This window comes from Uloborus diversus, chromosome 7 (genome assembly GCF_026930045.1).
Source record: "Uloborus diversus isolate 005 chromosome 7, Udiv.v.3.1, whole genome shotgun sequence".
NCBI classification, from domain to species: domain Eukaryota; kingdom Metazoa; phylum Arthropoda; class Arachnida; order Araneae; family Uloboridae; genus Uloborus; species Uloborus diversus.
In genome coordinates this window covers 166,644,180-166,669,266 of record NC_072737.1, presented here as the reverse complement: position 1 = coordinate 166,669,266, position 25,087 = coordinate 166,644,180, and the positions used below count along the sequence as shown (strand labels likewise).

General features: G+C 34.0%; 2 protein-coding genes across 2 annotated transcripts; one reads left to right on the top strand and one right to left on the bottom strand.

The window, feature by feature from the left end:
* Window positions 1-1,342: 1,342 nt before the first annotated feature.
* LOC129226194 (deoxyhypusine hydroxylase-like) lies at window positions 1,343-2,375 on the bottom strand. The gene has a single exon (XM_054860794.1). The coding sequence runs from the start codon at window positions 2,303-2,305 to the stop codon at window positions 1,385-1,387; it is 921 nt and encodes a 306-aa protein (XP_054716769.1). The 5' UTR covers window positions 2,306-2,375; the 3' UTR covers window positions 1,343-1,384.
* A 335-nt stretch (window positions 2,376-2,710) lies between these two features.
* LOC129226319 (phosphorylated adapter RNA export protein-like) lies at window positions 2,711-25,087 on the top strand. Its single transcript, XM_054860920.1, has 5 exons — window positions 2,711-2,776; window positions 14,238-14,673; window positions 19,520-19,611; window positions 21,637-21,799; window positions 24,927-25,087. Exons 2-5 carry the CDS (start codon window positions 14,241-14,243, stop codon window positions 24,932-24,934), a joined length of 696 nt encoding a protein of 231 aa, XP_054716895.1. The 5' UTR covers window positions 2,711-2,776; window positions 14,238-14,240; the 3' UTR covers window positions 24,935-25,087.

Sequence of the window (25,087 nt, the reverse complement as noted above, 5' to 3'; positions counted from 1 at the left end):
TACTTGTTCTTCATTTTCTTCACTCCCAATAACCTTGACTTCATGAGGAAAACAAGAACAGAAGTTTCCAGAAATATTTTCAAGAATATCCTTCATGAAAACAATAAACAAAAGGTGCTCAAAAACCGACTCTTAGGGAAACCCAATGAAAACATCACTCTACTTAGAATGATTTCCTTTTACAGCTCGTCTTTCTTTCCAGTCAGCCATAAGCTTTTTAAAGTCTTACTGGGTGAAGAAAACATTTAACTTTGTAGATGAAAAAAAAAAAAAAAAAAGAAATTGCTGTACATTTTAAAATTTTTTTTGTACTTTCACAATAATAAAAATCATCAAGTTCCTAAGAAAAATTGAAGTGAAAGATTGCTGAAAAATGAAAATCTGCTTATTCAGAAGCTGCTAACAATCCAGTAACCAATCAAAAAATTAAGTACTAGATATTGTATACACATTGAAACAAAATAAAGATTAAAACTAGTAAAGTATTAAAGAATAACTTGTTTATCGCTATCGAAAGCGATCATATAATAAATATATATAATAATGTATGTGTGTTGTGAGGGGTTACTAAGTGTAATTTTTTCAAAGCTTGTTCAAGTCAATTTCTAATTTTTTTCTCTTTCTGAGGGATTCAAGATATGGAAGTTGTCCGCTATAAAATGATTAAGTTAAAAAATTTTCATGTACACGCATTTGCATAAATGCATGTAATATACCAAAAAAAAAAAAAAAAAACCCTGAAAATGATAGCTCAAAAGGTTGATTTAAAAATTAAAAAGAAAAAAAAAACAACACATGCTATTTCAAAATGATGGTTGAATGATGATTAGAATAACTTCTAGTATTTTAAACAGGAAAGCCATGAAACAGAACGTTTTTTTTTTTGACAACAAGTTAAAAGTTAAAGGGGGGAAAAAAAGATTGCATATATTTTTTATAAGTTAATACTTTAAGCATTCTCAGAAAATAGGACTTAAAAAACTTTTTTGTGTGTACAAACGGCAATTTTTTAGAAGAAAAACTTTTTTTCCTCCACCACATAATTTTCCAAAATTATACATCTCTACTCATGAATGAAAACAATACAATTGCACAGGAAATGTAGAGTTCTATACATTAATTGAATAATGAATCATTGATATAGGACACTATATTTTAGAACATTATTCTAAAATCTGACAATACAATTTTATATTGGATTTGAATCTTTTTCAGATACAATAACATAATCTTTAAGTTAAAACTTTTGTTATTACCTCTTTGTAAAGGAGCAAAGCATTCTTGAATCAAGTGTAATGTATTGTTCAGAAAACAAATTTACACAATTGTGAAGCTTATAAAACTCATATATTTTCTTTTAGCAATTACACAAATGAATACATTATCAAGAAGAAATCTTCAATAAAGCATTAGCATACTGAAACTCCTTGTTATTTTCATAATCACACATGTCCAGTGCCACTTCACAACTCTCCCTGACAACAGTTCTTTCATCTGTGAGATAGCGAGCTAAAATTTCCATGCATTCTTCTGTGGCAATTGATCCCAATGCTTCAGCACATTCATGACGCACCATTTCATGTTGAGTTTCATCACAGAGCAGCTTAGCAAGTTGTTGCACAGTATTTTCTTTCTGCATTTGCCCTAAAATATATGCAATTTCATGACGATATAGCGCACTTCCGCAATCAAGTCCTTTGGCAAGGGATAGAGCTGCACTGTTGGATTCCATATTTCTCAGACTAAACATAGCACGATACCGATCATAAAGTGAACGATTTTCATCCAGAAGAATGGATTCAAGTTCTGTAGTGCTGTACTGGTCCAAAGGATAAGGGGGTGCCGGGTCGACTGAATAGTAAGGGTTTCTAGAAACTTTCGATTCCATAAAAGTATTGTGCTTCATTTTTTGAACAGCAAGCTGACATGTTTCTGAAACTTCAACACAAGGATCGTCGATGTAATTTTGAAGAATTTCCAGGCTACTTTCCTTCCCAATCGCAGCTAGAGCTTCTCCTGCTTCATGTCGCACGATAGGATCTTCTGCAGTATTCTTCAAAATCGATTCAAGTTTAGGGACTGCAAAAGAATCTCCCATTTGCCCAAGGCAGTACGCACATTCGTGTTTTAAAAGCACTGAAGGGTCGTCGAAGCACCTTTCGATGCAATGTATTGAGGTTTCACCACCAATATTTTTCAGAGTAAATAACGCTCGAAATCTCTCCTTCATAGGTCTAGTTTGATCAACTAATATGTTCCCTATTTGTTCAATTACGTAGTTTTTATTCTTCATCAAATCATTCATGGCAAAACTTAAGCAAGATCGTGGTTTCGTAGATCCTTTTATATTCAAGAAAGAATACGATTTTTTTTCCGATGCCAACTTTTAAGAAGTGACGCTTCACACAGCTTGCAGTAACATGATTTCGGTCGCTGTCGGCTTCACCATCCGTGCAAATGATAGAAATGCTTGATCATTTTAGAAAGACCGTTAAAACTATCTTTCCCTTTTTGTACTGTTTTATGGAATTAAAAATCAGTTTGTGCGCCGATAGCGATTAGATGTGGTCTGAGAGCTTAATGTTGTAGGATTTTCCGTTGTTTTTTTGTGTATGTTTCATTCGTAAAGAAGAGGAAAATCTTTCAGAACTAAAGTCCTCACCTTCCATGCGCAATTGCGCCAAATGAAATGAAAGATACATACAAATTGTTCAACTTGTTTGGTTCTCGTTTAAACGAGTGCGAAGGCAGACGCGTTTACTTGCAAGTTTCCAAAGTAAGGGAATTAAAGTTTAAACTTATTTTTGTATTTTCTTTTTCGGGAAACTTTTCAGACACAACGCAGGTTTTCTTATTGTTATGGTAAAAAAAAAATACATGCCGTAATTGTTTTTGCCCAGCAAACACTGATATGAAAGGGTAAAACTTATATAGCTTGACCGTGGAAAGAAGGCGGATGACCTTGAAGCAAAAACATCATTTGTATCATTTGTAACAGGTTGTTTGTTATTATTTTGGAATTGATAGGATTAGCTAGACCATGCCTCTTACTATTCGGTACTTTCTGGCAGATTCTACCTATTGCAAATGATACAAATAATGTTTCGCTTCAAGGTCATCCGCCTTCTTTTCGTGGTCAAGCTGTAATCGTTTTTTTTTTTTTTTTTTTTTGTTGCAGTGCGGGAAGGGGGAGGGGGTAAGAAAAAAATTGAACACCACCAAGACTTATTAACGTTGCACTGCTACCCTCGGGGGAATGGGCCCTACAGAATTTGTTGCAGGGGGGGGGGCCCAAAATGTAGACCCGGGCCTGATCATGATTCAGTTTCTTGAAATAAGATTGGTATTTCGATTTGATGAACTTTTAATTAAAATGCTCAAAAAGTTGGTTTAAAGTTTGGGCTTGACTTAGATATCTAAGGTCTATAGTTTCACATGAATAGCGATTTTTCCCTCCTATTAACAATCATTCAGAGCACCCAACTAGCACACGAACATTGGCACAACGTTATCATATTACATTGAACCAGCGTCGGCATCTTACGTCGGAACGTACCTTAAAACGGTACGTCGGAAAACGGTTATCCAACGGTTGGTTATTGGTTAGTTTCAAACGTTACTCTAATGTAGAATACAACTGTAAACTTACCATTTACAAACGTAATTTCGATGTAAAATACAACGTTCAACCAATGTTATTCCAATGTAAGATACAACAGTAAACTAACCATTTAAAAACGCAATTTCGATGTAAAAAGCAACGCTTAACCAACATTTTCTAATGTTGTTCCAATGTAAAACACAACAGTAAACTAACAATTTTCAAACGTAATTTCGATGTAAAAAATCAACTGTAGCATCTCATTAATAAAATAAGTATTACCTCGAGGTGCTCTTAGAAGAGCGAGTGTAAAGAATAATTTTTCAGTCATATTAACATAAAATGATAAAATGGCTGAATTTGACGTACAATTTATCACTTCTCTATCATTTACAAACGTTTCAATAAAATATAAACAAAAATTTAAGATATTGATAATTCTTCAATATCTTAAAAAGAAAAATCTTCTTCTTCAATATCTTAAAATTCTTCAGAATAATAACCTTTTATTTTTCTGAAAAAATTGCTCGAAAATTATCTTCATAAGTATACATTAGTTTCTTTCTTTTTTTCAGGAAATATTAATTACAAGCAAGGTTATTCCTAAGACAGAATAAAATTTTTGACTTTAAAATTCTGCCATGAAAAATAATCTAACTTGTTTGAAGGTTCAATTTTGCTTTGATCTGAAAAAAAAAAAAAAAAAAAAAAAAACATACGCATACACATTCAGTTAGTAAATCTTCAAAACAATTAAAATGACGTGGGTTAAACTTGAATATCATGAAAAGTACTCATTTTATTTCTATGGTAAATTGCACGTGTAATTTGTATGATTAGCAAACTATTTTTAAATATTGTGCGTTTAAAATTACCGAAGTTAAACAAAGGAACAACACGAAATTCTGAAACGAATTCTAAGCATTCACAAAATTCTTTAGAAAACTAGATAAAGCATCTATCAAAAAAAAAAAAAAAAAAAAGAATCAGTTCGAATGCGCAAAAATTAAGAATTTTGATTCATCGGAGACCCCCCCTCCCAAAAAAAAGAGAAACTACCCCTAGAAACAAACTCCCCCTAAAAACCCCTGGCAAAACGAATTTGTTGAAAAAATTCAAGCAGAAAAAATTCTTCAGAATAATAACCTTTTATTTTTCTGAAAAAATTACTCGAAAATTATCTTCATAAGTATACATTAGTTTCTTTCTTTTTTTCAGGAAATATTAATTACAAGCAAGGTTATTCTTAAGACAGAATAAAATTTTTGACTTAAAAATTCTGCCATGAAAAATAACCTAACTTGTTTGAAGGTTCAATTTTGCTTTGATCTGAAAAAAAAAAAAAAAAAGAAAGAAACATACGCATACACATTCAGTTAGTAAATCTTCAAAACAATTAAAATGACGTGGGTTAAACTTGAATATCATGAAAAGTACTCATTTTATTTCTATGGTAAATTGCACGTGTAATTTGTATGATTAGCAAACTATTTTTAAATATTGTGCGTTTAAAATTACCGAAGTTAAACAAAGGAACAACACGAAATTCTGAAACGAATTCTAAGCATTCACAAAATTCTTTAGAAAACTAGATAAAGCATCTATCAAAAAAAAAAAAAAAAAAAAAAATCAGTTCGAATGCGCAAAAATTAAGAATTTTGATTCATCGGAGACCCCCCCTCCCAAAAAAAAGAGAAACTACCCCTAGAAACAAACTCCCCCTAAAAACCCCTGGCAAAACGAATTTGTTGAAAAAATTCAAGCAGAAAAAATTCTTCAGAATAATAACCTTTTATTTTTCTGAAAAAATTACTCGAAAATTATCTTCATAAGTATACATTAGTTTCTTTCTTTTTTTCAGGAAATATTAATTACAAGCAAGGTTATTCTTAAGACAGAATAAAATTTTTGACTTAAAAATTCTGCCATGAAAAATAACCTAACTTGTTTGAAGGTTCAATTTTGCTTTGATCTGAAAAAAAAAAAAAAAAAAAAAAAGAAAGAAACATACGCATACACATTCAGTTAGTAAATCTTCAAAACAATTAAAATGACGTGGGTTAAACTTGAATATCATGAAAAGTACTCATTTTATTTCTATGGTAAATTGCACGTGTAATTTGTATGATTAGCAAACTATTTTTAAATATTGTGCGTTTAAAATTACCGAAGTTAAACAAAGGAACAACACGAAATTCTGAAACGAATTCTAAGCATTCACAAAATTCTTTAGAAAACTAGATAAAGCATCTATCAAAAAAAAAAAAAAAAAAAAAAAAAAAAATCAGTTCGAATGCACAAAAATTAAGAATTTTGATTCATCGGAGACCCCCCCCCCCCAAAAAAAAGAGAAACTACCCCTAGAAACAAACTCCCCCTAAAAACCCCTGGCAAAACGAATTTGTTGAAAAAATTCAAGCAGTTTAAAATGAAAAAATCTAGGCCTGCACAGCCAACAATGATTTGTCGTGCTTGGAAAACAAATAAAAGTAGAATGCATTTAATAATCACACACACAAACACAAAATGTTTTATCTTAGTTTTAAATTTATTGAAAGAAAGAAAAATAGTTGGGAAAATGAATTGATTTACTTTGGAAAACTTGAGTACTTGCGAGGATCGAATACTAGCCGTGAGCAAGTACGACACGTGTGAATGTGTATGTGACCCTGGAATGAAAAAGAAAACGGCTATGCCCCCGGCTCACTCCTCCCTCACCCCTTTCAAGTCCTGGGTCTCAACAAGACTGCAGAGGCGGGGGGGGGGGGCTTATGGGACGCATTACGCACGCTTCGCAGAACGCGCTTGCAATAAATGGGCGTAAATGTGAAACAGGTTTTAAGGTTAGAAATAAGTTGGGAATGCGTTTAGTCGGATATAGGTTGGTTTTAAACCATCCTCCGATGTTTCGAATGATCGGATGAACGTATGAAAAAAACCAATATCTAACCAAAACCTATTTTCAACCTTGCGATGCATTTTCAACCTTTGGTTGCCTATTTGCTATGCCTGAAACTTGCTTATTTTAAGTTTAAGTTGTACAAAATATTATCTAAAATTACTTATTAAATTTATTGCTTCTAGTTTCTTTTTCTTGTTTTTTTATTGAAGAGGCAGTTAGGAATATAATAAATTTTCATGTGCGTTTTAACACTTAATTTTTCTGTTTTCCATTTCTGTAGTTTTAAAATATATTTTAGCCCAGGCACTACTACTTTTTTTTTTCTTTTAGTCTCCCCTTTTTTATGTTGAGGTCTAACTTGGAGATTTCGAAACTTTTATTCCGTCGATCCATTGCCACTCCCTAATTGGTAGTTAAAAAATGACATCCATAGACACCTGATGCGAACATTCTGCATCTGTTGCCAGGGCCATCAAGAGCCAAGGTGGGCCCTTTGTCATGTTGCTCAGTGGCCCTCCTACAATAAAACTCATAAAATTTATACTACTCCGATTCTATCTGGGCCCCTAGTTTTGACTGATGTGGCATGTATTCACAATTGCAGGGGTGCCCATTCCTCCTTAGAACAAGGGCGCACCCGTGCACCCCCCTTAAATGTTGCAAAGAACCCCCCTAAATCAAGAGCCTCCTCCCAAAAAAGTGAAAAATACCCATCAAAACACCCCCTACCTAAAAATTTCAATGGCGCAGTCTGCGCCATGAACCCCCTAGGTGGACACCCCTGCAATTGCGTTTCGCAATTTTTATCCTGTCATGATTTTAAATAATTGATGAGTGTGTTATGATTTTGAGAATTCAACTGATTATAATATTCTGTTTCTAATCTGTTATGGACCCTTAATTGAAATACTTCGTTTGACAACTTAACTTTATCGCAAGAGCGAAAAGGGCGATTTTAATGTAGTAATTTCGTGTATTTTTTTTTCATAAAGATGCGATTTACAAATTGATCATAGTTATGTCCTAAAAGTTGAAGGTGAAAGTTTTATTAGAAGACTAAAACATTTCATAAGTGAATTAAAATATGCTTAAATTGTGCTTGGCTATTTTTTCAAGTTTTATAATTATTGCTTTTCTCTCCACCCCACTCTCAGCTGCAAAAGTCATTTTGTGTCTAATTATTATTAAAATATTTAAAAATACATAAGCAGATGTACTATATTAAGTGATTGTGTTAAAAAACAATTGTTTAGAAAATCACATTTATGATATTGTGAAATGAATTATCCACAAGTAATGTCCTGCCTTGAGGGGGAGACAGGTTCATGAAAATGTGACAAGGAGAAGAGAGAGGGTGACGAAAAGTAACAACACGCAGTTGTTATAACACTATGTTTTTAAAAAATATAACATGTGATAAGAGGAGGAGTAAGATAAAGTGCTACACTTTGTGACAAACGGGAAGGGGTTCAAACATGTTGAAAAAAAAAGTGCAACATCATTTAAGGACAGCCCATTAGTACTCCTTCAAAATCTCATTTTACTCCTTCAAAACTCCTTCATTTTATTTCTGAAACTGAGTACGAACCCTGTTTAAATTTGTTATGTTAAATGTATATCAATTCTTTCTTCAATTTATTCTTCAGAAATTTGTAATCAATTATGTTCAAGTTTTTTTTTCTTGATATTGATCTCTTAAAAATATTTGTTTTCCTTTTTTGCAGTTTAGTAAAATACATTTGGTCAGAAATTCATGCAACTTGAAATTACTAAAAGAAAATATTTCTTTCCTCAAACTTAATAATTTACAAGAGAATTTTGGTTCAAAATTTCTTTTGGATATTGGATCCTGTGATCTCCATATTGTCCATGGTGCTTTTAAAACAGGATTTAAATCCTGAAATCAAAATAGGTTTCTCTATGCTGTCTTAATTACTTCCTTTTACAAAAAAGGAAGTATTGTATTTGCGAAAACATTTTCACATAAAAATCGGCCTTAATATCCATTTTGCTCACCCCCCAAATGAATGTTGAGTTTTTTTTCAACCCGACCACACGTGGATATGTGCCTAGGAACGTACAGACAACCGAAATATCCATTTTGACGATCCCCGAGTTGATTACAACGAATTTTTTCGTGACGCCTGTATGTACGTATGTATGTGCGTATGTGTGTCGCATAACTCAAGAACGGAATGTCCTAGAAAGTTGAAACTTGGTACTAGACTCCTAGTGGGGTCTAGTTGTGCACCTTCCTTTTTGGTTACATTCGTATGCTCCAAAAGGGGTCTTTTGCCCCTTTTTGGGGGGAAATCATTGTTAATTTTGATGTAAACTCAAGTGGTGTTATAATTTGGCAGACACTGGGCAATATATCGTCTGTCTTTTGGTCGCCAACTTGGCGACAAATTTGGCGATTTAATTTTTTTTTTTTAATCTGGTTTCAATTTGGCCATTGCTGGTGATATTTAGAGAGAAAACTATTGAATCATATTAAAACTGCCAATAATGAGAAAACGACATTAAATTGGAGTAAAAGGAAGTCATGTGATGCACACATGAGCTCGTTTTTTAAAAATATTCATCAGCCAGACATGCTGATTTTTACGCTTAACAAACACTAATGTTTTTCCACGGAATATTTGTTCGATTCGGTGAGTAGAGAGCTCAGCTGTTGCACAAAGGGCTTTAGATATTTTGCCACACTTAAGTCTTTGTTCAAAAGGAGGAGGTTGCAAATGTTGAACCGAGTACAAATACCTATGACACAGTGAAATCAATGTTGAAGTGCAGTGAACTTTCGGGAGCAAAATTGGGTTTCCTTATTTCGGTGGCATCGGAATTGCAAGGTTTTGTAATAAGATTTCAGGCTGGTAAACCAATGGCCCCTTTCCTGTGTGAAGAGATGTATTTGACATTTAACAATTTAATGATTCTTTTTAATTTCTAATATAATAATTAAATAATAATTATCTATTTTCTTAAAAATTCTGTTGTAGAGAAAAACAATTCTGTAATGAAATAAAAGTGGATGTTACCCAGAAATGTAATCTTTTACCACTTATGGATGTGAACTGGTTTTGCAGAAAGACGTAGCCTTAAAGAGAGTAAAGCATCAGATACTGTTAAATCTGATTTTAGGAAAGAATGCCTCTCGGTTACACAAAAAATGACTCAAAAATTGCTGAAAAGAAATCTCCAACGTTTTAAGCTTGTTAGGCGCATAAGCTGCTTATCTCCAACCCTCTTATCTACTCGATCTACTTCGCATTCTCCCGGTATTAATACGAAGATACGTTGTGCTTTGTTGATTGTAATCAAATGACAGCCACTACTGTTGATAAAATAAAATCCAAATTTTCTATAAATTTGTTAAATGCCCGCTTATTTTCACACTTCTTGCATTAAAAAACTTTTTTTTTTAATTAATAACTAGTGGTACCCGCACGGCTTTGCCCGTAATAGAAAAATTAAAAGGTCTTTTGGTTCGCCTGTATATTTACAAATAATGTATGGTGAATTTTCTCGCCAATTGGTTTTTGTGCCCATGTTACGGTTCCACGTTATGATAATTTCGTAATTTACTCGTCCGTCTTATGATAATTTTGTTCTTAAAGTTGGAATAGGAAAATAACCACATCGCATTTTCGTAAAATCGCTTCGAGGTGCACACCCCCATGCTACAAACTAACATGCATGGTGCCAAATTTCATAAAAATCGGCCAAACAGTCTAGGCACTATGCGCGTCACAGAGATCCTGTCAGTCAGAGATCCGGACAGAGAGACTTTCAGCTTTATTATTAGTAAAGAAAACTTTTTTTTTTATCAATATCATCTCACAGTTAGGTTCATATAAAGTATAATTAAATAAAGGGTAGACCCACCAATTTTCAGAACAATTGGTCAATAACTCTTTGAGCTAGAGGGCAATTCCACCGTTACGGACGTAACAATCAGACTTTAAGTACACATAATTTCAATTTGGTTTCATCAAAAGCTACATTTTTTTTTCTGTTGTACAGTTTGGTGTTATTTATGCTATCAAAAATTTGGATACAGATTGCTTGATAACAAAAAATTAAAACTGCCTGTTACGGGCGTAACTCATAAAACAAACTGTATACATTGTCGTACAATAGCCAATATTCCTGTGAATTATTCATAGATTGCTAAACTTTTCTTTTAAGTACTTGTTCTAGAGATTTCAACCTTTCTAAAACCATAAAGTTTTCATGGATATTGTTTACAAAATTTATGATAGAAATTAATATAGTTGTTACGGACGTAACAAAAATGTGTTACGGACGTAACATGTCTGATATGCTGATTGCACAAAGCAAATGAAAGCTTAGATATACTAATAATTTTTGTTAAGAGAGTGCAATGGTATAGATTAACACATTATTTTGACACTTAAAGTTATACCTTAAGAGTTTTCAAAGATTTGGGGAGGGCTCCCTGCATATACCACCATGTAAATAAATATGTTAAAAATAAATTGGTGCATCATAGGAAGTAAAATTATCCAAGGGGAAATTCAGCAAAAGGAAAGTGTGGAGTTATTCAGTATTCAGTTACAAATAAATTTTATTTTTAACATGATCATGGGGGGAGGGGCGAGGGGAGGCTTCTACAAGCTAAACTTTAGTAAAGTTGTTTTCTTCTGTGAATCTGTGACAGGTTTTAGGAGTACTTTGAGAATTTTCGATGATTTTCTCTATCTCTCACCAAACATATAAACTGCCAAATTTCTTTTAAAGTTTAACATTTGCCTTTGATTTCGATCACTTTTTTATAGAATTGGCATGTTTTTGCCATAAGTGGAAAAACCGGTCGAAACTGTCATAGGAGAATACATTTTGGCCACCATTTGCCTAAGTAATCTAAATCTTGCTTCAAAAAAAAGATATGCTTTATCTGGGGATCGGATGTAGCTAGTTTAATTTTTAGTACTTTTTAACTCTAATCTATGTTTTTTAATTTAAGTTTTAAAACTGTAAAATATTCAATGTATCGATGAAACATTAATCTAAATATTAATTTTTGTGGAGAGTAAATAACAAACAAGTAAATCAGTAGCTTTGGATTAAACTAATCAACAACAGGACAAATTCTTATCTCTTTAGTTAATTTTTAATGAAGTAATATCGATTTGGCCATGCTGTCAGAATGATAGAAGTTTGAAGAGAAAAACTATGATTAACATACATGTAATAAAAATTTGAAAAAAAAAAAAAAAAACTTTATAAATGAAAAGTGTGCACAAAATGCTTTGGATTTCATCCTGTTAAATGATAGAGTAATTTTACCTAAAATCTACTCGAAGAACACATTTTTTTGTGACATATATATATATATATATATATATATATATATAACTTTTCAAATAAAGTGCACTGATGAAGCAAAGTTTCAGAAATTAAGAAACTTTAACTCTAGAATATTTTCATACAAGTTATTAAGCATTAATTACTTGTGTAGAATTATTAACCTCAATTGAATTTATTGCATGATTTGGAGGACAAAAAAAAAAAAAAAACTTATTTTGAGCGGCCTACATGTGTATTTGAATAATTAAAAAAAAATTAAATATCCACTAACATTTATAAAAAATTTGAAAATCAGAGTATGAGAAGTTTTGTTATATCGTATTATATGTCATACACTATATTTTCATTGCCTATCCTGTGCTTTTTTTCTACTTAATTGGAAATATACACGTGTTACGGACGTAACTTACTGCTTTTTGTTACGTCCGAAAGAAAAGATGTTACGTCTGTAACGCCAATTTTTAAAAAAACTAACGAAATTGTAATGTTTTAAACTAAGTAAACAATTACTCTGATGAATTGCTAAAGATACAAAATAGGATTTCTTTTAATTTGATTTTTTAGGAAGTAATGACAGCTTTTGCTAAATTTTTTGTTACGGACGTAACATTAAACTTCATTTTTTTTAAATTTAAATTGCCTAGTTTTATTTTGGAAAAAAAAATTAAATGAATGCATGTTATTATAGTATCGTGTTAATAGTTTAAACTGCATTGCAATTAATTTTGTTTAGTTGTATTTTGCCACTAGAAATAAACGTTTGAAAATGTGGTATTTTTTTTCTGATTGTTATTTAAGGCCCAAATATCATACTTCCAACAAGGGAAAAAAATTATTATTTAACTTTTATTGAAAAATCAATGCAATATTCTGAAAATACACATTTTAAGCTTTACAGTGATATGTGATATAGCAACATAACTGCAATATGAAATTTTGAGCTACTGGTTTCACTTTTCATGGAATTGCCCTAGAATGCCCACCAGTTGAAAAAAAAGATGTTTTGTGAAAAACGCGTTTGGGAAAAAAGCTACTGTGAACGTTTTTAAACCTCCAAAGGCACTTAAGTGCTCACTAGCATCGGAACTAATTGGAAATTTTCGCAACATAATTGTTGAATAGTTTTATCAACATTTTCTTTACTAATAATAAAGCTGAAAGTCTCTCTGTCCGGAGGATGTCTGGATGTCTGTAGGATGTCTGTGAGGCGCATAGTGCCTAAACCGTTCGGCCGATTTTCATGAAATTTGGCACAAAGTTAGTATGTAGCATGGGGGTGTGCACCGCGAAGCGATTTTTCGAAAACTCGATGTGGTTTTTTTCTATTCCAATTTTAAGAAAAAAAATATCATAAGATGGACGAGTAAATTACGAAATTATCATAACGTGGTTCCGTAACATGGGCACAAGCCAATTGGCGAGATACGAAATTATCATAACGTGGAACCGTAAGATGGGTACAAGCCAACTGGCGAGAAAATTCACCATACATTATTTGTAAATATACAGGCGAACCAAAAAACCTTTTGATTTTTCTATTACGGGCAAAGCCGTGCGGGTATCACTAGTATGACATAAAAAAGGTTTTTTTTTTTGACCCGCCTAAACTGGATCCCCTTAAAAAGGAAATGTCTGATTTAAATGTGAGTCTGAGGGATTAGATGTTTTCTACTCTGCCTTGATTAAGGAAAGCACAAATTATCAAAACCCATTCACGTTTGTGAAAAATGTTTTAATTTTTATCACATGGAATTACATTAAACAGTGATATAAACGTAATGTGTATAAAATGTCACATAAGCATTGGCAACCACTAAAAAAATAGCGAAAGCAGCTAAACTAACCTTTAAAAAATCACCTGGAAAATTTTTGTTTGTGGTATGGAAAGCCTGGAAAAGTGAGGGAATTTTAAAAATTATTTTCAGTAGACACCCTGATTTATCTTTACTAATAATAAAGCTGAAAGTCTCTCTGTCTGTCAGGATCTCTGTGACGCGCATAGCGCGTAGACCGTTCGGCCGATTTTCATGAAATTTGGCACAAAGTTAATTTGTAGCATGGGGGTGTGCACTTCGAAGCGATATTTCGAAATTTCGATGTGGTTCTTTTTCTATTCTAATTTTAAGAACAAAATTATCATAAGATGGACGAGTAAATTACGAAATTATCATAACGTGGAACCGTAACTTTTGCACAAGCCGATTGGCGAGATACAAAATTATCATAACGTGGAACCGTATTATGGGTACAAGCCAATTGGCGAGAAAATTCACCACACATTATTTGTAAATATACAGGCGAACCAAAAGACCTTTTAATTTTGCTGTTACAGGCAAAGCCGTGCGGGTACCACTAATGTTTCTATATAAATCAATTATTTACTGTATTTTTTTTTAATTTCAGATTATGGAACTGAGCTCAACTTACTGTTCCGGATTAGTGTCTTCATCAGACAGTAGTTTTGTTGGAAGTCAGACAGAGTCTGCAGTTTTGAAAAGAGGATTTGATCATATCGAGGAATCAAGTGAGCTGCCTACTGATGTATCAAAAGCTTCTTTGAAGAAGAGGAAGCTAAACACTTGGAGTGATGTGTTACAAGATGAAATGAATGTGGAAACTTCGCAAGATTGCTGCTTCAAAGATAAACCAGAAAATGCCCGTGGGTTAGAAAGACATGATCACTTGTTTGCTGAAGAACATGATCAAAGAAATGAGAAAAAGCATTTGGAACTGACTGTCGAAGAAAAAAATACCGCTAAAAAGATAATAAGGGGTTTAGGAGAAAAAAAGAACTATCTCATATGTCAGTTATTTCATAGTTTATTACTGCCGTGGCCAGGTAAGCAGCAGTGTCTGCAGAAATGAGTTTTGGAGATATCTGAAGAAACGCGTTTTTTTTTTTGGATTGAATGCAAACTATAGGGCAAGCTTGGAATCAGAGGTTTTTTTTTTCAGCGGAAACCAAATAGGCAAGCTTGTACGATAAAGCTAGCCTGCAATAGATGACAAAAAAAAAAAAAAAAAAAAAAAAAGAAGAAAAAAAAAAGAAAAATTAATTTTAATTTTGACCTCTTGAATTCAAATTATGTTTTTCGCAATCAGGAGTGTGTGTGTATGTAGGCGTGTGTTTATGTGTGTGTGTGGGAGGTATGTGTGTTTGTGTGTAGGGGGGTATGTGTGTGTAGGCATGTGTGTTTGTGTCTGTGTGCAGGCATGAGTGTGTGGGTAATTGTGTGTATGAGTGTTTGTGTGCGTGGGGGCGGGGTATGTGTATGTGTGTGTGTAGGCATATGTGTTTGTGTCTGTGTGCATGCATGAATATGTGGGTAGTTGTGTGGATGTGTGTGTATGTGTTTGTCTGTGTGTACGTGTAGGTGTCTGTATGTATGCGTTTGTGTGTGTATATGTGTTCGTGTGTGTGTGTGTATGTGTGTGTGTGTGTGGGATATGAACGCAACCTCGAGACGGCTTTCGCTAGAGGGGCAGCATCGTGAGGAGCCGGTCGACGGTGATGCTGCAGAGGGTGCTGGCGGGAAAATAAAATGATAGCACATCAAAACAGTCAAATGAAAGCAATAAGCAATCGTGATTGCTCAAAAAATTGAAGTTACTGATTTTACCTGGCCACGGCAGATGAGCAGTTATACTTTTGTTTGCCTCATCCTCAATCATTCTCATGTTTTGATGCAAATATTTTCCATAATGTTTTAATTTTTGCTTAAAAATTAATTTTAACTATTAAATTCTTGAAACTAAATACTATGCTACCTTGCTACACTTAAAGTTTCCTTTCTCCTGCCATCCTTCTTCTTTGAAAATATTTTTTTAAAATCAATGATTAACTTTCAAAAAAAGAAAAGAAAAAAAATCATATATAATTAGCCTCATACCCTAACCTGCTAAATATTAGTTTAATTTTTTTTATCATTTTAAATTTGTTGCTTCAATCTTTTTTCCTTCTCTATGAATAAGTAAGAAACAATAGCCCGGTCAATTTAGACATAAAAATAGTGATCAAATAACAAAAATTCCGGGAAAGCTAAATTTTTGTAGGGACCTTGGGCTTACTATTATAAATAAGGTGCCAAAAGTCCCCATCGATCCCATGTGCGCTAAAAAAGTTATTCGGGGTCAAAGGTCAAAATTTTAGGTTTTTTGGATTTTTCTCAAAAACGGTAAGTTTTATCGAAAAGTACCGCAGACCAAAGTTGTAGATCTCAAAATTCTCTATAAAAATGGTCCTTATGATTTTTTTCTCAAAGACCAAACCTTCCCAGATATTGCGTACTCTCAAAAGACAGCCAGTCATTTACAGAATCCCTTCTACTCGCGTGGCCTTGAATAACATCTGACTGTTCTAGTCCGGTGGCATCGTTCACGTACCCAAAGGAGCCGGACCTACTAAGGGCATGGGCGCACCCCTCAATATCGCGGACCCCCCCCCCCCTAAGAAGCAAGAGTCCCCCTCCAAAAACTGAGAAAAATACCCCTCAAAACAACCCCCTTTTAAATGTTTTTTGAGCTCTCAAACTGTAGCCACATTTCATACAATAAAACATAGTTTGGCTGGCGAGTCGCATTATTATCTTGACTTCTGACAATGTTTGGCCTTAGTGATACATTGTGAGAAAGATTTCTGTATTTTAATCTGACTCTAAGAAATCCATCTCTCTTGGTTAGACAACAAACTGTGTTTGACGCTTCTTTATCTAATTTTACGCATCGTCTCACTGTTTTAGTATAACGTGAGGTATTGGAAATCATATAATTCACTAGTTACGCCCTCAAGCACCATTTCTTTTAAAGTTTTATCTGATATTCCTTTCTTAAGAAGATGATCCGAGTTTTCCCACTTCTGCTTATCAAAGAACTCAAGTTGAAATGTGAAATTGTAAATTTTCGCTATACAATCGAATTTTTTAAACTTGCCATCGTACTATGTTTAGAACATCAGCTCTTGTTCTGCAAACTGGTTACTTTGAGAATCTAAAAAATATAACACTAGGAATTGCGGATGACCATCATCAGAGAACTTGTTTCAAGACGGATTACGACGATCAGTTCGAAGATGGACAATGAACATGTATAATTCCAGATTTCAATTTTGAAGCAGAGAGATTGCTATGAGCTCATCGATAAGCATAACTGGTAAAACTCGGCAGCTCCCTCTTTCAAAAAGGGGAATTCCGATAAAACTTTGAAAGAAATTGCTTGGTGACGTACCTACTGAGTAGTATGGTTTTCAAAACTTAACGTCATACTAAAGCAGCGAGAAGATAGGTAAAATAAGAAAAAGAAGTGTCAGGTACTCAAAACCTCACATGTCATACTAATGCAGTGAGACGATAGGTAAAATAAGAAAAATAAATGTCAGGTACAGTTTGCTGCCTAACCAAAAGGGATGGATTTATTCGAGTCAAATTAGAATCTAGAAACATTAAGCCACAATACCATCACGCCACAATTTTAATCAAGACTGAAAATTATGAAAAGTAAAATAGTTCAACTCGCATGCCAAACTTATGTTTTATTGTTATCAATGTGGTTACAGTTTGAGGGCTCAAAACCCATTAAAATTTCTTTAGCAACGTCTTTTGTTTCAAAGGGTGACTGATGTAGGCTGTTGCAAGCCACATTATTTTAAAATTTTTATACTTAACCTTTGTTCTCTATCATAGGTAAATTTGACATTTTGAGCCAAAGTTATCTGCTAAGTGGAGAATTAAACATTTTTTTACTAGATAAGAAATGCTTTTATTACTTACTTTTTTTCGTATCTATGTAAGAATTAATTAATATGAAAGCAAACTTTTACAAATAATAACTTCTAATATTTTTTCTCTAAGTACGGAGCAACACGATGTTATTCAATTCTGACTATATGGGTCAAATTCAAGACTCAACGCATGTGTGGAACTTTAAAATACAGTTTATTATTAAAATGATCTTATGCAATGTGTAATCTACACAAAAAGTCTGCTCTTAAGAGTGATAACATCAAATTTCTGAAATTTTGATATTTGATGAAATTATTATAACTTTTTCCAGTTTTTATGCATTAATGGTCAACTTTGAGGCGCGAGCGACACTTCAAGATATTTTTTGCGGTTGAAATCCTTTTGTTGAACCAAATATCTCTACAAAAGGCAACTTTTCCGGGCTATTACTTAGCGTTTATCAGATTTTGATTTTTTTCAATCCACCGTAATGAGCATGGCCAGTACTTCAAAAGTAAGTCCACCTCGAACAAGAGCGGGATTAAGTGAATCTGAATCCAGCTTTTGTTGTAAAAAACACTGCTTATTTTGTGGCGAGGAAGCGGATGAAGAGGTTGAGAAGAACAAAACGCAGAATTATCGCAGAAAAATTTAATAAAGTTTCCACACTTACATTCAAAGAATCCCTTTTAAAATTAGTTAAAGATCGTTCTGAGGTGTGTCAAAAGGTGCTCTTGCACGTTTTAATTTTGAGTATGATTTAATCGCTGCTTTATATATATATATATATATATATTTTTTAAATTATTCTGCGTTTTCTTCTTCTCAGCCTCCTCATCCGCTTTACAGCCACAAAATAAGCAGTGTTTTTAAAAACAAAAGTTGGATTCAAATTCACTTAATCGCGCTACAGTACGAGGAGGACTTACTTTTGAAGTACTAGCCTCTTTATCCTCACGTTGCTGCAGAGATTGAATTTTTCCGGGTGTATGATTTTCTGCAATCCACGCGAATTGTAACGGACTTATGACTTCTTAAATGACCAGCATTCTTATAACTTCTCCCGACACTTGCATCGATTAAAGTTGGCATTCCACGACTGCCCAGCACAACAGTTTCATCTTCAGTCAAAAGTTTATTGCAAATAAAGCGAAATTGTTACATTTTTCTTAAATATTGACCAGCACAAACAACAGTAGACGCTTGTGATAAATACGTTTATTCACTCGAACTGCACGTTTAACTCTAAAAGAAGCAGGTACGTCAGGGGTGCCCTCCCCCCCCTAGGAGGGGTCATGGCCCAAACTGCGCCATCGAAATTTTTAGGGGGATTGTTTTGAGGAGTATTTTTTATTTGGGGGGAGGCATGCTTTTGGGGGGGGATTTCCGTGAAAATGAGGGGGGTGCGCCTTTGCTCTTAGTGGGTTGGGCACCTCTGGGTACGCGAACCACACGGACTAGAATAGCCAGATGTTATTCAAGGCCACGCGAGTAGAGGGGATTCTATAAATGACTGGCTGTCTTTTGAGAGTACGCAATATCTGGGAGGGTTTGGTCTTGGAGAAAAAAATCATAAGGACCATTTTTATAGAGAATTTTGAGATCTACAACTTTGATCTGCGGTACTTTTCGATAAAACTTACGGTTTTTGAGAAAAATCCAAAAAACCTAAAATTTTGACCTTTGTCCCCGAATAACTTTTTTAGCGCACATGGGATCGATGGGGACTTTTGGCACTTTATTTGTAATAGTAAACCCAAGGTCTCTACAAAAATTTAGCTTTCCCGGAATTTTTGTTATTTCAACTGTCTAAATTGACCGGACTACAACTTCTACGCATTCATAAAATAACAATGATTTTTTTGTATCATTTATAAAGAAATATTGTTTTTATGGTTTTGTTTAGATTTTATGTGTTTTGTTTAGCTTTTATGGAATAATGCTCATTAGTCAGTTTTTTCACTTCAGATCGAGTGGTCAAAGTCATTGGAAATGAACGTGCACTAAATTTGTTGAAAATGACGGAAGATATTGAAGAAAGTGGAGGTATGATGATAAAGGTAGAACAACTATATTTTTGCAGATTCATTGACCTGTGTTTCAATGCATAAAATAACTGTAGAAATAGTGTTATAACTTAGTAATTTTTTACTGTGGAAAAATTGCTCTAAGATAGCTGTAAGGTGAAAGGGGTGGTGTGGGGGGGGGATACATAAACAAATCTTCATTTCATTTCCAAAATTAGTAAATACTGTAGAGTTTTGTACAAAAGGGTTTTAGGGAATGAAGTCCTCCCCCCCCCACATTCTACTCCCACTCCAACACTAATCATACGTACGTAAATACACATGTGTATGCATAATAGTGTTGATAGTGAAATCACGTTGCAACAAGCTTCAAGGGACCGCAAATTTTATTCGCCATGAACGGAATTTTGTTGTAATGGAATTCAGGCAATGTTAACGGCAATTAACTTGGGACTGAAAATTTATCTCGCGCTGAAACAGGTATTTCATTGTATTGGTATTCAATGCAACAGGATTTCGCTGTATGTATATTTGTGAATGTGTTGAGTGTATCTGGATTTAAAGGGATCTAATTTTTGTACTTAAAAAAAATCTTTCTTAATCCGGAATTTATCTCAAATTTCTTGCGTTTGAAGCATGCCCGTGGTGTTGAATTTTTACGGGGGGGGGGCAAAAGATGCATAGTAATGCGAATCTGATCAGAAAACAATACAAACCACCCCCACGTAAGTAAAAACATTAATTTTTTAAAGTCAGGGCAACATCCTCCTTCCTGGTTTGAAATTTGGAATCCAAAAAACCTAGGCTGAAAGACGTTAAATCGAAAAAGTCACCATTATTTTGCCGAATTTCTTATCTTCACATGCTACAAATGCATTTCTGAACGTTGCTGATCCTTAGATGATTGTCTCTTATCTTCTCCTTGCAAACAACCTGGCAAAAGAAGCAAAGAATGTTTAAATGGTACTACTGCAATACTGAGGCGTGTTAAGTCCAAATCATTTCGCGGTACAACTTTTGTACCATCGTATTTTAAAGATTATAAATAACATTATATAACTATTCAGAATCTAGGGTTTTTTTTTGTCCTATATCAAGTTTTTTAAGGGCTTGAAGTTCAAGATATCAAGACTGCAATCAAACTTGCTTAAGTCCAAGCGCGATGGAAATGTGGTATTAGTTCGTTATAAATGAGTGCTCCAAAGAAATGGGCTTCATGAAAAAAAAAATTTAAATTCTTATACATACTTGCTTTGTTAGTTTTTTCAATGTACGATTTCGTAAAAATGCAAGTATAGTAGTTTCTGAAAATTGTATGAATTTCATGCTTTTATGTCTGGGGTGCCACCTCTAAGAGCAAGGGCGCACTCCCTAAGTATTGCTAAGACCCGCCTAAAAGCAAGAGTCCCCCCCCCCCAAATAAAAGAAAAAACCTCTTAAAACACCCCTCTAAAAATTTTAATGACGGAGTCTGCGCCATGGTGCCTCCTGCTCTAGGTGAGCACCCTTGATTATGTTCACATAGAACGTTTTTTTTTTTTTTTTTTGCAATGTCAACACCAGCTGTCACCATGGACTTGGACAGATCAAAACTAGTTAATCGAGGATTCATAACACTCATTCGATGTAAACTTTTGTCGTCACGAACCTAAGTTGATCTTTTTTCAACGAAGCCATTGCCTGTTTAGTGATATTTTAATAGTTGAAATTGTAACCCTAACTCCAATGGATTAACGCTAAACTCCAGTAGGTAGCGTTCATTGTTGACCACTTTTTCGTTTCTTCATTCCCCTGAAATGAGTCTCACCAGTAAAGCAGTTAAGTTACCGGATCGAGTTCAGCGTTGTCAAAATGAAGCATTTCCCTGCATGTTAAACATTACCAAAACATATTATCAAATTATCATGCCGTGGCGCGAGTTTCATTGTTGAAACTCGTGGGTTACTCGATCGTTGGCTATTATACATACTAGGATGAGTATTGAGAATGTTTTTTTACTGGAATAAATGTTCACTTATAATTCTCAATAATAATATTAAATGTGAACGTCTTGCTTAGAATCAGAAGCGACGGAGAAAACTAGCCGGTGTCTATTTCCATCTATTAAAAAATGACAAGGATGTCACCCAGGAAATGCACGACACAATATTTGAGGAAGAAAGATCAGAGCAAAAGAAGTATTCTGCCGAGAAACGCAAAGCTAAGACAAAAAGACTTCGAAGTAAGGCTGTATTTGTAGTATTTCTACCTGTTATTTTTTTTTTTTGAAAGTATTATTTTGCATTTTTTCTCAAAAATTTACACATAATTTGTGTAGTTCTCCCAAATGCTGCCTGTTTTCCCTAAAATCCCTTTTTTATTCTCAAGTAACTAAAAGTCCATATTTTTTTTAAATCAAAATCTTTTTTTTTCCGGTAAAACAACAGCTTCAATTTTAATTTTCTCTGTAGTTAAATTTCACTGCTGTGAAAATAATATTGTTATCTCAGTTATTTATTTTTGCATTTATTATTATTTTCTTGTAACGCTTTTACGGGGGTCCAGTTTGCAGAGTGATTATTTTTGTGAATGTACCAATTTTACAAGTGCGATTTTTCATGAAGTTGGTGCTGATAAATGGGAGAAAAACAGCTTGTATTCTACCTTTAAACTGTAAAACTGAAAGATAAATAGTAAATACTTCATAAATTAGCCACAAATTATAAATAATTAAATAAATAAATTAAATAAAAGAATAAAATAATAAGTTTTTTTTAGACTGGACACGTGGGCAATTTCAACAGGCTTTGCAAGCCATAGGTTTTGCATCCCAGATCTATATGTTTTAAAAGAGGAAGAAGTGATCTTTCAGATGAAACATCAATAGTTATGATAATTTTAATAACTATTTTCCAAAAAATACCCAAAAGAAGCAGAAACCACCAGGTCAGAGAGAGAGAGAGAGAGAGAGAGGGAGGGGGAGAGAAGAACAATCTAAAACATCCTGGTGCCAAGTTTTAGTGTAGACAGTTGTGTAATTTTGATAATTTAATATACAGGGTAGTTATACTTAAAGAAGCGATTTTTCAAAACGCTCTAATTTTAAAATTACGGAGCATAATGATTTGATATTTCACCAGAACAATAATAAGACCATGGAGTTTCGGTTTCCGAAGGAAAAATATAATTCCAAGATAATGTAAAGGGAAACATACTGAGATTCTTTAAACATGGGAAAGTTGTTACCCGAAAATAAACAATAGACTTCGAGGGTTAACCAGAAATTTATTATTGAAAAGACAAGGTTATTTGTTTATATAATGACTAGTAGTACCCGCACGGCTTTGCCCGTAATAGAAAAATTAAAAGGTCTTTTGGTTCGCCTGTATATTTACAAATAATGTATGGTGAATTTTCTCGCCAATTGGCTTGTACCCATGATACAGTTCCACGTTATGATAATTTCGTATCTCGCCAATTGGCTTGTGCCCATGTTACGGTACCACGTTATGATAATTTCGTAATTTACTCGTCCATCTTATGATAGTTTTGTTCTTAAAATTGGAATAGAAGAAGAACCACGTCGAATTTTCAAAAAATCGCTTCGAGGTGCACACCCCCATGCTACAAACTAACTTTGTGCCAAATTTCATGAAAATCGGCCGAACGGTCTAGGCGCTATGCGCGTCACAAAGATCCAGACATCAAGACATCCTCCGGACATCCAGACAGAGAGACTTTCAGCTTTATTATTAGTAAAGATATTGACCAGGAAAAAGCAGGAGCCTGATGAAACAGTTTACCGATGATTAACGCATAAGTTTTTTGATATGCCTTTCACCTTGCTCTACCCGGGGCGAGCACAGGGGGAGGGCAGAAGAGACACTTGTTGGCCCGGGCCTGAGCCTGAAGGGGGCCCAATGTTTTAAAAACTAGGCGTGAAATATAGGAGCAAACAATATGGAAGGGGGGGGGGCGGAAAAGTCATTTGTGACGGCTCCAAAATTTCTGTGCTCGCCCCAGTGCTCTACTACTACAGTGACCTCTCACTTATACGCGACCCAAGGGGACCACGAAATTTTCGCGCACAAGTGAAATTCGCGCATAAGCGAAAAACCCAAAAATAAGCTTAAATGCAATAAGTTTACATCAGTTATAGTAATACTATTAGTACACTACTAATATTAATGAATCAATATGCATATATTTTAGGTTTATGCATTGTAATTAAAAAAAAAAGTTGTACGTTCTGTTATTTTTATACACTGTACAGCAAGTAAGCGAATTCCCCAAAACCTAAAAAATTGCGTGATCAAAGCTATAGTCTACGAGGATGAAAAGATCCTCGAAAGGCAACGTCAATGCTTATCGCTTGACCACGACTTTTAATGATGACAACCTTTTCGTTTGTAACCCGTTCTCCCCTCTCGATGTCAATCACAAGACTAATTCCACCCCCAATTGCTCACTTGTGCAAAAAAGAACGCGTGTTTGGAAGAATTCGAACAATGGAATACAGGCGTGCGATACATTCCAAGAGACAGAACAAGAAGGGTACAAATCTTCTGATAAGCAAAGCGCAAATATGCGATTTAACTTAAAATTGAAAAAAATTTATCGCGCATAAGTGAAAGGTGCATTTTAGGTTTCGCGTATAAATGAATAAGAGTTAACATTGTTTCCCTATATCGCTGGCCGGGCCCGTAAGAAAAACGCGTATAAGTGAAAAACGCGTATAACAGAGGTCGCGTATAAGCGAGAGATCACTGTAGTTGGAACTGTAAAATGACGGTTCCTGTGCTGATGCCACATTTTAGGGAATAGCATACCTCCACAGCAACAATTTTAATTCTAACAGCACTATCTTTTGACACATGTATTGCAACTTTTATTTTTCTTCAAAAAAAAAAAACTCCGTAGTTTCACTATTGTTCTGGTGATGAAATATCAAGTCGTTTTGACCAGTGGCCAAGGGCGCCCATATGCAAAATTTTAAGAGGGGGGGGGGCTCAGATGTTTTCCCCATGGTTTAGCAAGATATTTTCCCAGTAGAAACCAATTTCAGTACAGATTAGAGTTATTAAAACTTGATATTTTTAATAACTTATTCATTAATTGCTGGAGAGAAATGTTTTTACATTTTTTGCAAAGAAAAAAGCACTAAAAGCAAGGAAGCTCTAATTTCAAAGGGGGGGGGGGTGCTTGAGCCCTCACTCCCCCCCCCCATATGGGTGCTTTTGGCAGTGGCTTTAAAATTAGAGCGTTTAGAAACAACCACTATGTATTAATTTAAACTTGATTTCTGAACTTGATTTAAACTTGATTTCTTAAACTGAAGTGATAATTTTTTTTCTTCTCTTCTTGTTTAGGAAACTGAAGATAACTTTAAAGATCTTGTTATGCATTTTGTTATGCATGTTATGCATTTTGAATGATAAAAAGTTGTATCACTCATATTTGGTTACTCATATTGTTAAAAGATAAACTATTTTCATCATTGTGTTTGTTTTTTCATGCATAAAGTGTAAAT